This window comes from Panthera uncia, chromosome D1 (assembly GCF_023721935.1).
Source record: "Panthera uncia isolate 11264 chromosome D1, Puncia_PCG_1.0, whole genome shotgun sequence".
Lineage (NCBI taxonomy): Eukaryota > Metazoa > Chordata > Mammalia > Carnivora > Felidae > Panthera > Panthera uncia.
In genome coordinates this window covers 68,136,373-68,150,761 of record NC_064808.1, presented here as the reverse complement: position 1 = coordinate 68,150,761, position 14,389 = coordinate 68,136,373, and the positions used below count along the sequence as shown (strand labels likewise).

General features: G+C 38.4%; 1 protein-coding gene across 8 annotated transcripts in view; it reads left to right on the top strand.

Annotated features, from left to right (window-relative positions):
• The window catches only part of GRM5 (glutamate metabotropic receptor 5), a 525,626-nt gene that overhangs the window by 417,656 nt on the left and 93,581 nt on the right, over positions 1-14,389 (top strand). For all 8 annotated transcript variants that reach the window (XM_049653231.1, XM_049653248.1, XM_049653240.1 and 5 more), the window contains exon 4: positions 4,990-5,236. In XM_049653231.1, coding sequence (XP_049509188.1) covers positions 4,990-5,236 — 247 coding nt within the window. The remainder of the gene's footprint in view (positions 1-4,989; positions 5,237-14,389) is intronic.

Genomic DNA, 14,389 nt, shown 5'->3' with positions numbered 1-14,389 from the left:
GCGGACATTATTGGAAGGAACAGAAACATAGCACTTTCCAGGAAGGATTCAATCTTGTTACCAGTTTGTTTTCCCTCACTTTATCTCTTAAGTAGAATACTTTTTAGAGGTGATACAGTAATATCGTGCAGGGAGTATTTCTAGAGAAAGCAATATAGTATAGCAAAAAGGGCACCGATCTTAGTGTTAGAAATTCTTGTCTATTTTTGATTTTTATATCCACGTAAGCCTTGGAAAATCTACTTAAATTGTCTACACCTCAGTTTCTTTATCTCTGCAGTGTGAATACAGGTATTGATGCACATCACTGATACACGCAAAAATTATTTTGAAAAGTGCCAAACAAATGCAAATTTCCATTCTTGCCCCCATTCAGTTCAACAAACAGTTCAGTAACCATGCCCTAAGCACTGTCATTTGATTTACAAATGAATAAGCCTCAAATGTTGCCTTTGTGCCAGTTGCTGTCTATTGTAGACAAGGCAGAAAGAAAAATCAGGAAGGAAACCTGAAACATGACTGCCTGAGAGCTCTACTGAGCATCATATTAGGCCAGACCTTTGGCTTGCTTTTGTTTTCCAAAGTGATGACCACAAAACATGGTGGCTAAAGGGCTTTATGATTTACATTTTGGTACAGTTACTATTTATGAAGCATCTATCTTGTGCCAGCCTCTGTGCAAGGTATTTATGACTTGTCGCCATTTAACAGGTGATTAAACTGAATCTTAGAGAATTTAAGTAACTTGCCCAAGTCACAGAGCTAGTAAGACATAAAGCAAGAATTTACATCTCCCTCTCCTGCTCATAAGAGGAAAAAACAAAATGAGACTCAAACCACCACCTATCTAGTAGCCACAAAAGCAACTATTGCTGACCTCCGATAAGGGTTAGGAGGCTGAGCTGATGTGTGAGTAAGACACATCCATTTAGGGAGTTAAATGGAGGAAGGTAGGAGATGGACTGACGTGGGGACCGGATGTTCCAAATTCTCCTCCCCCTAAGTATGCCCACATTTCTATAGTATGTTGTGCAGGGTGCCTGAGATAGGTATAGAGAAAGTGGTAGGAAGTTTGAAAAAGCAAGGTTAATTTTAGTATCTATAATCATGGCTGTCTTCATGAAGGAAGTCCTCTTGGAGCCTTTGAGAATGGATAGAAATAGTGTTGGTAGGGTCAGGAAGGAAAAGAAAATAGAAAGGAGAGTTAGAAGGGACAGTTCTTTAATTTACTCAACAAATATTTTTTGAGGTCCCACTCTGTGCTAGGCACTATTCTAAGCACTGAGTAGTAAAGGAAACAGGCAAAAAAATCCCTGGCTTCACAGAGGTTACATTTTAATGGGTAAATGTTTTAGGCGATAAACAAGGCAAATACATAATATTTTAGATAGTGGTAAGGAGAAAACTACTGTTGGGAAAGGAGACCCACCGGGAGTATGTGTGGAGAGTGGGACAGAGATGAGATGTAGCCAGGGTGTCCCAAGGTCTCACAGAGAGGATGATATTTGAACAAAGACCTGCACTTAGGAGGGAGCAGGTTCTGAAGACCTCTGTGGCAGAGCCTTCTGGGTAGAAGGAACAGCAAATACAAGGGCCCAGAGGCAGGGGCACACCTGAATATTTGAGAATCAGCAAGGAGGTGAGTGTGGCTAGAGAGGAATAATTCAAATCAAGAGTGTTAGGAGATGGAGTCAGAAGCATGAGGGGTAGGATGCCATGAGTCAAGTTCTTGTATGTCTCTGAAAGTCATTGCAAGGACTGTGGCTTTTATTTTCAGTAATAAATGCCACTGAAAAGTTTGATCAGAGGAGTGTCGTGATCTGATCTACATTTTAAGGGAATTTCTATGGCTGTTGGGTTTAAAATTGGCTGGAGTAGGGGAGGAAGGGCAAAGATAGAAAATAAAAACAGTTTTTAAAGACTATTGTTATAATCTGGAAGAAGGCGATGTATATTAAACCCAGTAGAACAACCAACAAAACTAAAAGGCAACCAACGGAATGGGAAAAGATATTTGCAAATGACATATCGGACAAAGGGCTAGTATCCAAAATCTATAAAGAGCTCACCAAACTTCACACCCAAAAAACAAATAACCCAGTGAAGAAATGGGCAGAAAACATGAATAGACACTTCTCTAAAGAAGACATCCGGATGGCCAACAGGCACATGAAAAGGTGCTCAACATCGCTCCTCATCAGGGAAATACAAATCAAAACCACACTCAGATATCACCTCACGCCAGTCAGAGTGGCCAAAATGAACAAATCAGGAGACTATAGATGCTGGAGAGGATGTGGAGAAACGGGAACCCTCTTGCACTGTTGTTGTGAATGCAAATTGGTGCAGCCACTCTGGAAAGCAGTGTGGAGGTTCCTCAGAAAATTAAAAATAGACCTACCCTATGACCCAGCAATAGCACTGCTAGGAATTTACCCAAGGGATACAGGAGTACTGATGCATAGGGGCACTTGTACCCCAATGTTTATAGCAGCATGTTCAACAATAGCCAAATTATGGAAAGAACCTAAATGTCCATCAACTGATGAATGGATAAAGAAATTGTGGTTTATATACACAATGGAGTACTACGTGGCAATGAGAAAGAATGAAATATGGCCCTTTGTAGCAACGTGGATGGAACTGGAGAGTGTGATGCTAAGTGAAATAAGCCATACAGAAAAAGACAGATACCATATGTTTTCACTCTTAGGTGGATCTTGAGAACTTAACAGAAACCCATGGGGGAGGGGAAGGAAAAAAAAAAGGAGGTTAGAGTGAGAGAGAGCCAAAGCATAAGAGACTGTTAAAAACTGAGAACAAACTGAGGGTTGATGGGGGGTGGGAGGGAGGGGAGAGTGGGTGATGGGTATTGAGGAGGGCACCTTTTGGGATGAGCACTGGGTGTTGTATGGAAACCAATTTGACAATAAACTTCATATATTGAAAAAATTAAAAAAATAATAAAATAAAATCTTTTTTAAGAAAAAAAAAAAAACAAACCAAAAAACCCGGTAGAAGTAGATTGGTATGAAGTAGTTTAATTATTAACGGTAGAAAAAATAAGAATTGAGAAGGTATGAAGGAAAGAGGAGGGAAAAGCGACCCAGAAATATTTGACTTAATACCTAGTAGCATGGAGTTTAGAGTTGAGGGGGGTCGGCAGGGGTGGGGAAGTATGCAGCGAGCCTATGTAGAGAAGAAAATTATGAGAATTGATTACTAAGCCTGGGCCCAGTGCTTAGTCCTTAAATGGAAACGGGATTCCTCATCTTAAACTTATGTCAGGATGAGTTGTGCTGTTTTCTTGGTTTCTCTGCTCAGGGAAAATATCAGCATTTGGGCCAGCAATCAAGAAGGGGGTAATATGCCTCTACAGTTTAAAAAGTCATGAAAAATCATGCTACCTTTAGAAAATTCCTTTCTATCTCTCTTACAGAAAACTTTTTTCCCAAATGACAAGCTCTGTCTTTATTTCAGCTGTCACTTTTGCCTTCTTTCCATGTTCTCCCTATGTGCCTCAATCTTCCCCATTCTTCAGTTACCAGCCCTGGTAGTAGATTCTGCCTCCTGAACACTTCTGCCCATAACCATGGCCTCTACCTAGGCAAGGCCACCTTCAGCTATCATGGGGATCATTGCATCACTTCTTCATAGGTCTTTCTGGCTCCACTCCTGTAGCCCTTTTAATCTTTCTCCATGCTGTAGCCAGATCAGTCTTCCTAAAATAGAAATCTGATCATGCCCCTACCTAAACACTGCAAGGGATCCCAGTGATCTTAAGATAATGTACCTCATAAAGTACACCAATCTCAATGTGGTTTAAGCAGCCCTTCCCTCCTCTACTTCTCTACCTCTCCCCATTCTCTCATCTCCCATATCATGTTCTGAACATTCCAACCTTCTTAAAGTTTCCCAAACACAGCACGCTCTATCTCATCTATGAAGCTTCAAACACACTTCCCTCCACTCTTCATCCAGCTGATACTCAGCCATAATGCTCAGCCTCAGCGAGTCTCTGGGTCTGATGCCCCTCCTGACTCAGTCCTGCCTCAGGACTTACCAAACCACACTGCAGTGGCTTGCTGAGATGCTCACGTGCCTTCTTGACTCTAGGGCAAGCATCAGGTTTATCTTGTGCCACGTATGTCCCTCGCTCCCAGCAAGTTCTGAGCAGTCATAAGTAACAGACACTCATTCCATACTGCATCAATAACCTATAACAAATGTTAGTTCTTTAATGAAACTTTTCCAAGAGCTGTCCATTGGAAGGGTAACTCGACATGTGTTACAAATTTATCACCTTCCACCTTTTGCTGTGGTTACATAATTTATCTCTATTATTGAACAAGTTCTTCTTAAGTGCCAAATCCATGCCCAATTTATCATTGTTTTGTCCCTAGATCGTCTACCATTTTTTTATTTTCAGACTCTAACAATTAATTGATTAATGGAGTATAAATGTTATATTTTAGAATTTCCAAATAGGCCAGTTTATGGAGAGCATATGCTTTGAGGTTGCAAGGGGTGCATGATAAATCCAAGCAGGTAAGTTGAGACAAGATGGTAGAAAATATAGTTTGTTTAGCTATGACTTACTGGTTTGGAAGCTGGAGATTTGTTGTGGATTTCTAAACCAAGGAGGTAATATTATCATAACTGAGTATGAAGGAGATTAATCTGTCCTTAAAATAAGTTTATGATACAGAAATACAGTGCTTTCCTGCATCCATCTCCAGGATTGGTAATAGAGGAAGTGAATCTTGGTACTGTTGGGGATTTGGGTCTTTCTTCAAGGTTTTTTGGGGGGAAAAAACTGGAAATAGAAGATAATTATTAGACATACGAATTTGGGACCTCTGTCTTTGTATTTACTCTGGTTCTAACTCTGATAAATTGCTCAGTGAATGCTCAAGTTATTCAGAATCCATGGATATAGCTATAGCAGAATTAAATCTCATAGTTAATCCATAATTTGTTTCTCAACAGGTTCTCTGACTCTGAGAACACATCACGTTCAAGATTCCAAAATGGGATTTGTGATCAATGCTATCTATTCCATGGCCTATGGGCTCCACAACATGCAGATGTCCCTCTGTCCAGGCTATGCAGGCCTCTGTGATGCAATGAAGCCAATTGATGGACGGAAACTTTTGGACTCCCTGATGAAAACCAATTTTACTGGGGTTTCTGGAGATATGATCCTATTTGATGAGAATGGAGACTCTCCAGGAAGGTACTGTTCTGATTCTCTTCTAGACAATAGCACCTGAACAATCATCTCTTGATCCTAAGGTGTCTGTTTCTGTCTTTTGTAGTTATCTCAGCTTACTGGTCATATTTGGCCAGTTCTGACACCAGAAAGTGATGAAAGATAGAGAGGGGAAGCCCCATTTTCTGTAGCCAGGTACATTACTGATGCTGACAACAGACTCTTGGAACCATATTTCAGAGACCTGCACTTAGAGACAGGAGCCTCATGTTATTGTAGCAAATCAAAAGCCAGCCCTGTGGTTTCTCTGTACGTGTTTTCTGTTATTCTCTGTATTCTGCTCTCTTTTGGGGTCATAGAACTCTTCTGAAACATGAATGGTTCCATTTGTGGTAATTCAGAAATGGGGCTGATGCGCTGTTACATTGTTTGCTGTACCTATAGTAAGTTATAAGTCATTTTATTTTATTATCCTGTAGCTGGAGGACTTTCTCCTTTCTCGAGGACTAAATTGCCTTTTCCTCTGAAATTCTACCTTTCATTATTTATAGAGGAGCCTGAGAAATATGAACTTACTGTTAATTATAGGTCAGCCTCCAGAGAAGTCATTAGGTACCTAGAACTTACCACTATTCACATCTATCTCAGACTCAAAATCCTTAAGTGACTGTACACATGAGACTTTTAATCCATGAGGGATAATGTTGTTAAAATGATATTCAGAGTTGTAGCAGGGCGAGGTCTTCACTCTGCCTTACATTGGCACAGTCAGGGTCCTCTGGTCTCCCACTGTAAAATCCCAAGTATTCTTCCAGCAACAGTTTATGCTTGACATGGTGTCTTTATACTCTGCAGCTGATCCTGCCAAGAGAAGGTTTCATGACTCCATGACTCACACCCCATGTGCCCACACATGTAACAGCCACCTTGGTTCTAGCTTGTTTCCACATTACTGAGGTGAGCTGGAGCTTGTCCCTGACTGCAGCTGTTACCATCTCATAAGCTGAGCTTCGAAGTGACAGTTAGTTCCAAATCATGCAGCCAAGAGCCAAGCTATATATTTTCTCCATTCTAGAGGCTTGAAGAATATTGTTCCAAGCAGGCGCTTTGCCAAGAAAAGCTGACTTTTCATATATAGTTTTCTTCTTTTTGGCTATTCAGTATATCCATGGGGAGTAGGGAATACAAGCATTCTATTAGGGCCAAAGAAAACTTCACGTTTGTTGTAAGGCTTCATAGGGCAGGTCAACCAATGAGCTCAGTCTGTAGCCTCAGGTCAAGGGCTAGTCCCTGATATCTGCACATGTATTTACTATTCTTATGAGCATACCAATCGCACCAACATCAGCTTAGGACTTGTTCCTCAACTTTGATGACTACAGCTCCAATATTCAGAGTTTTCAAGGCATGTACCCAAGCCAGTTCCACAAAGCAGATAGTGAAGAAATGTCTCAGCTCTATTCCAATGGAAAAGCTTAATGGATCAGACAGAACATCACTGTCTCATTCATAATCCTCCAAATTTTCTGCAATAGGGTACACTTATGACATTGGTTCTTATCCTTTTTTAGAACACGAATCTCTGTTAAGACTCAAATGAAATTTATAGATGTTCTCTAAATTATAATATACATAAAATTTTGCAAACAATTTCCAAGAATTCACAATTGTTTAGAGATTCCAGAGTTACAAAATTATAAAGGTTTGGTATTACAGTAACCCATTAATAAATAAATCTGAATTGGACTCTGAGGCATGAGCCAGATTCAGGAGGATGGTTTCTAACTTTTTATTTTTCCAATTAATCCAGTTCTATTTACAAAATAACTAAACTAATATTAACTGAACATGTGTTCTGAGCCAAACACTTAGCTAAGTCTTCTACATTTTAATCCTATGAGGTAATGTTATCATTCTCTTTTCCCACTCCAGGCTCACAAAGTGAAGCTTACAAAGATTAAATTACTTCCCCAAAGATACAGTCTAATACATGATAGCTCAAGATTCAAATTCAGTCTCCTGGACTTCATTCCTAGCATTACACAGTAGCCTGCCAATTAATCAACCAGGATCAAAATTTAAAACCCACTGTTTTTTGAGAAATGTATTGGGAGACATTCTGTTGTTATTTCTGTGGAGTAAAAGTTATGGCTCTGTTGGATCAAAGACATTCCAAACTGAGAAATGAACCAGAGGAGCCCTGGGGGTGACTAGGCAGTCCCCTAAAATGCCAGAGTCACAAGAGGAAGATCCTAAACAAAGAAAGCAGAGACAGGTAGCTCACTCTGGCAAACACACTTGGGGACTACTGGAGAATTCACTTCAACCACTGCTTCTAAACCTCACATCTAATCAGACTACTATTAGTCCACAATTCTTTAATGAAAACTTTGGGACCAGGTATGTTACAGAATTCAGGATTTTTAGATTTATAAAAGGTAACATAATCATATAGTACCACCAGCATGCTGTGGAGCAGGCTTTAATTAACATATTAATATTTCTGTAGCAAAACACACAAATATTCACACAAAGTGTGATACATAGGCTATATGTAGCAAAACATACAAATATTCACACAAAGTATGATACATAGGCTATAAATAGCCCCATTACAGTGCAGGTCAAGTTCTATCACCAGATGAGTTCAGATTGGGTAATGTTTTGTTGCCAAGTGAGTTATAAAATAACATAATTTTCAGAGCTCTAAGGTTTTCAGAATTATAGATAAGAAATACAGACCTGGACTACTTACCACCAATGGTATAGATCACAGGTCAGCAAACTGTGGTCTTCAGGCCAAATTGAGTCTCCTGTCTATTTTTGTAAATCAGGTTTTATTGGAATACAGTCAGCCTCACTTACTTAGATAATGTCTATGGCTGCTTTCACACTACACTGGAAGCGTTGAGTAGTTTCAACAGAGACCATCTCACAAAGCCTGAAATATTAACTGTACCTTTACAGCCAAAGTCTTCTCACCCTTATATGGAGACCATTGAGAACTAAGGTTTATGAGGACTTGCCACTGCCTGGGACTGAACATAAATGGGCAGAGGAAACATGGAGTCAACATCAGACTAAGTACAACTGACTATTTAAAGCAAAAATTTTAACAATATATTGTGATATTTATAAGCATGGCTGTGTAAAGTATTTGGCAACATGGCATAAAGAAAGGGGGTATAGAATTATACAATGGCAAGTTTCTTATCTACATTAAGTGACACAACATTAACTTTAAGTAGAATAAGATAAATAGAGTGCATATTTAATCCCTTAGCAAGAGGAATAGCTAAAAAACCAACAGAAGACTACTTTAAAATTTTTGATTAATCCGGGGCGCCTGGGTGGCTCAGTCGGTTAAGCGTCCGACTTCGACTCAGGTCACGATCTCACGGTCCGTGAGTTCGAGCCCCGCGTCAGGCTCTGGGCTGATGGCTCAGAGCCTGGAGCCTGCTTCCGATTCTGTGTCTCCCTCTCTCTCTGCCCCTCCCCCATTCATGCTCTGTCTCTCTCTGTCTCAAAAATAAATAAAAACGTTAAAAAAATTTTTTTTTTTAATTTTTGATTAATCCAAAAGGTAAGAAAAGAAGAACACATGGACAGATGTGACAAAGAAAAAAAAAGACTAGAACACTAGAAATTTGAAGATACTGAGCTGGTTTGCACAATGGTTCTTAATATGTGGCTCTGTCCACGGAGGGTCCATAGAGATGATTTGTTTCAACTTCCTAACTCTCTCTGGGGTGAAAAAACAGTCTCAGAGAAAGGAAGAGGCATGCCCATTCCCATGCAGTCAGTTAGTAACAGAGCAAGGACAATATACAATTGCCAGGCACAATCATTAAATTCAAATGAGAAGAATGTAACTTAATTTACACCCCCTCCATTTTCTTTATGTTACATGTGAAATGGTTTTATGTATATCCTGAAAAAAGATCTCATTATATTTATTAAAGGATTTGGTCAAAGCAACCCTGTGGTCTCTGTTTAATCTCTGATAATCCAACCCCAAATTCACAGATCATTATAATCACTTTGTTGCATGGACTTGTGTGTGGAGTGTCCATTTTGTTAACCAACAGACAATTTATCACATTTTTAAGAATTAAACTTTTAAAAAACACACACCTTAGAATTATATACTGAGCTGATCTGAGGAGCTATAGACATCTAATATCCTGTACAGTCAGTTCCCCTTACAATGTTGCAGTTCCCCTGACAACCTTGCTTCAGCCTCTTGGGTAAACAATACCTCACTATCTTCTGAGGAAGGAAGACTGCTCCAATTTTCAGGGACTTATAACTGCTTAGAAAGTTCTTTATTTCTGTTAAACTGAACCCTGCCTGCCTCTAGTTTCTACTTAGGGCTTTGATAGGACTTTTTTTTTTCTTTTTGGTTAGAACACATTTCATGTTTTATTTTGTTTTTGAATGCTATATAAAATTCATTTTTTAAAATGTTAGTGGGGCGCCTGGTGGCTCAGTCGGTTAAGCATCTGACTTCAGCTCAGGTCATGATGTTGGGCTCTGTGCTGATAGTTCGGAGCCTGGAGTCTGCTTTGGATTCTGTGTCTCCCTCTCTCTGCCCCTTACCTGCTTGCCTGCTTGTGTACGTGTGTTCTCTCTCTCTCTCTCTCTCTCTCTCTCTCAAAAAATATTTAAAAATAAAAATAAAAATGTCAGTATATTTCAACTGTAAATTGTGGTCAGTTAAGGAAGAGAGATGAGGGAAGGCAGAGAGAAAGGAGAAAGAAGAGAGATATTGCAGAAGACAGATCACACCCATCACACACAGTGATGAGAAAGAGGTTTCAGGAGCACAGAGATGTAGAAACCAAGAGGCTCAGTGAAAGACAGCAAGAGAGCAAGACAGGGAGAAAGAGAGGGAATGAAATAATGGGAAACAATTGCAGAAAGCTATTATGTGTTTCAATTCTTAGCTAATTAATTTTTCTCTCACTTTTGATGGAGAATAAAATCTATATCCTATCTCTGAAAATTGAAAGAATTCATATCAATTGATAAGTGAAGGCAAAAAAAATTTTTTTCATGGAGAATTATTTTTACCTAATTTTTTTCTAATATACTGCTAGCAAAGATTTTTACAGTAATGTTATATTTTCATCACTACAACTACTAATGATAATATATCTGTGTTTGTCTTACAGATAAGAAATAATTACCAGAAATCTGGAGGCTAATAATTGCATGGGGAGGATTCATTCTCTCTAACATAGTTAAAACAGGTTGACAGGTTTGAACCAAATTTAAGGTTTAACTTTTCTTGAAGTCACTTCCCTGTCAAATATAACATTTTCCATTCTATGCAGTTTTCATATTTATTTTTCAAAAACTGGATCTCTTCATGGTTTACCATTCTCCTACATAAAACAGATTTTTGTGAAAGGGAAGCAACGAGGGTTGATTCTTTGCTCTATCAAATAGTTATGGCACATTCTAATGGAGAAGAACAGCAGACTGGAAGTCTAAAGGCTGAGTTTAGGTTTGCTCTGCCACTTGTATACTCTGCAGTCTGGTACCACTCAACAACCTCACCAAGCTTTGGTTCCATTATCTGTAAAACGAAAAGTGTGTACTAGACCTTATCAGAGCTAAGAATTGGTAGGAATGGGTTGATGCCTCAAATGGGGTGAGCAATGAAACCCTCATATCTCTTCAAATCAGTAGCAGCAAAGAAAGAAGCTTCCTGACACCGATAATTCTTTATTTTTCCAAGCCTAGAATGTCCAAAGGTTATTGGCTCACAGAGTATTTGCTCACACGGAGTACCTTTTGAAGTCTCAGAAGCCCATATATTTGAAGTAGTCAGTGACATAATATAGGAGTTTCTTTATTTTTTTTAATTTTTAATGTTTTTATTTATTTTTGAGACAGAGAGAGACAGAGCATGAGCAGGGTAGGAGCAGAGAGGGAGGGAGACACAGATCTGAAGCAGGCTCCAGGCTCTGAGCTGTCAGCACAGAGCCCGACGCGGGGCTCAAATTCACGAACGGTGAGATCATGACCTGAGCCGAAGTCGGACGCCAAACCGACTGAGCCACCCAGGGGCCCCAGGAGTTTCTTTTTTAACCTTAGTGCTCTATTTTCTAATATCTCAACTCACTGCATTCTTAGTAGCCACTGGACAAATGTGACCGAGTGGAACGGTTTAGGACTCAGTTTTGTATTCTATAGATTGGTACTTTGGGTTTAGAAGTGGACTTTCGACAGTTACTCAAAATTGTTGCTTACTTAAGATAAAACACTTTAGGATAATCCTTAAGCTACTAAACAGTGAACAAAATTTAAGAATGAATTAAAATTCTGAAAAAGACACTACAGTAAAAAAGAATTGTGATTGGGAGTAAAAACAGAATGGTATTATTTTACAATGTACATCCAAACAGACTGATTTCATATTTGTTCTGAACATTTCCTTACTGAGCATTGGTCTGAGTATGTCAATCTGTCACTGGAATCCAAAAGCTAGAAAGTTTCCCATCCATGTCAATTTGCAGATAGCTAAAATAAGCTGAGCATGAAAGGATGAAGGGATCACGTGTAAGAGCCCATCTGCCAATCATTTAAGTCCTAGGAGGAAAACACATAGGGTACTATGTGAAGACACTGTATACCTAAGACATACCCACAGTTTACATCTACATGAGCCAATAAAGTGATGGTATTGTTTATCCACTGTCCTGACACTAGAAAATTATTTCAAAAATGCTTCTCTGGAAATGTTCTTACATACAAGAAAAACCTTGTAAATAATCACATTAATTTTGCCTCTTTACATCTCTATCCCCATACTCAAAATGAGAACAATAGCTAATAAAGGCTGAGAACTCACAAGGTACTCCTATCTTCTAGCATTTTTACAGTGCTTTAGAAGATATTTTCACACTTATTTTATTTTGTTTTTTATTTTAATTCCAGTTAGTTAACATACAGTGTTATATTATTTTCAGATGTACAATATAATGATTCAACAATTTCATACATCACCCAGTGCTCATCCCAAGTGCACTCCTTGATCCCCAACAAGGATCAAGGACCCATCCTCCCATCCACTTCCCCCCTGGTAACCATCAGTTCTCTACAACTGAGAGTCTGTTTCTTGATTTATCTCTCCCTCTCTCCCTTTATTTTCCTCTTCGGTGGTTTTTTTTTGTTTGTTTCTCAAATTCCACATATGAGTGAAATCATGTGGTATTTGTCTTTCTCTGTCATATTTTGCATATCATTATACTCTTTAGCTCATTGCAAATGGCAAGATTTCATTCTTTTGATGGCTGAGTAATATTCCATTATATATACATATATAGTTAATGTATTAGTATTATATATAGTATTATTTGATGAATGGAATTCTTATTATTCTTCTTATTATTTAATAAGAAATTATCTTATTTGTCCATTCATCAAATGATTGACACATGGGCTGCTTCCATATCTTAGCTGTTGTAAGTAACAATGCTATAAACGTAGGGGTGCATGTATCCCTTTGAATTAGTGTTTTTGTATTCTTTGCGCAAATACTCAGTAGTGTGATTACTGGATTGTAGGGTAGCTCTATTTTTAAACATTTGAGGGACCTCCATACTCTTTTACACAGCAGCTACACCAGTTTGCATTCCCACCAACAGTGCAAGAGGGTTCCCTTTTCTCCACATCTTCACCAGTACCTGTTGTTTCTTGTGTTGATTTTAGCTACTTTGACAGGTATGAAGTGATATGTCTTTGTAGTTTTGACTTACACTTCCTTGATAGTAAGTGATGATGAACATCTTTTCATGTGCCTGTTGGCCATCTGCATGTCTTTTTTGGAGAAATGTCTGTTCATGTCTTCTGCCCATTTTTAATTGGATTATTTATTTTGGGGGGTGTTGAGTTTTATAAGTTCTTTATAGATTTTGGATAGTAACCCTTTGTCAGATATGTCATTGGCAAATATCTTCCCATTCTGAAGGTTGCCTTTTAGTTTTGTTAATGGTTTTCTTCACTGTGCAGAAGCTTTTCATTTTGATTAAGTCCCAGAGTTGTTTACCTTGCCTCAGGAGACATATCTAGAAAAAAGTTGCTATGGTTGATGTCAAAGAGGTTATTGACTATGTTCTCTTCTACGATTTTTATGGTTTCAGATCTTACATTTAGGTCTTTAATAAATTTTTAATTTATTTTTGTGTTTTCTATAATAAAGTGGTTCTGGTTCATCTTTCTTTCTTTTGCATGTAGCTGTCCAGTTTTCCCAACACCATTTGTTGAACAGACTGTCTTTTTCCCATTGAATATTCTTTCCTTCTTTGTCAAAGATTAATTAACCATATAGTTGTGGGCTTATTTCTGGGTTTTCTATTCTGTTCTGTTGACCTATGTGTCTATCTTTGTGCTAGTACCATACCATTTTGATCACTATAGCTTTGTAATATAACTTGAAATCCAGAATTGTAATGCCTCCAAGTTTGCCTTTCTTTTTCAAGATTGCTTTGGCTATTCACAGTCTTTTGTGGTTCCATACAAATTTTAGAATAGTTTCTTCCAGTTCTGTGAAAAATGCTGTTGGTATTTTGACAGGGATTGCATTAAATGTATACATTGCTTTAGGTAATATGGACATTTTAACAATATTTGTTCTTCCAACCCATGAGCATGGAATGTCTTTGCATTTCTCTGTGTCATATTCAATTTCTTTCATCAGTGATTTACACTTTTCAGAGTAAAGGTCTTTCACTTCTTTGGTTAGGAATAAGCCTAACCAAAGAAGTGATTATTTTGGGTGCAATCATAATGGGTTTGCTTTCTTAATTTCTCTTCCTGCTGCTTCATTATTGGTGTGTAGAAATGCAACACATTTCTGTACATTAACTTTGTATCCTGAGACTTTACTAAATTTGTTTATCAGTTCTAGAAGCTTTCTGGTGGCGTCTTTCAGGTTTTCTATATAAACTATCATGTCATCTGCAAATAGTGAAAGTTTTACTTCTTCCTTACTGACATGGATGAATTTTTGTTATTGTTATTGTCTAATTTCTGTGGCTAGGACTTCTAGTACTATGTTGAATAAAAGTGGTAAGGGGCACCTTGCTGGCTGATTTGGTAGAGCATGCAGCTCTTGATTTTGGGGTCATGAGTTTGAGCCCTATGTTGGCTGTAGGGATTGTTTAGATA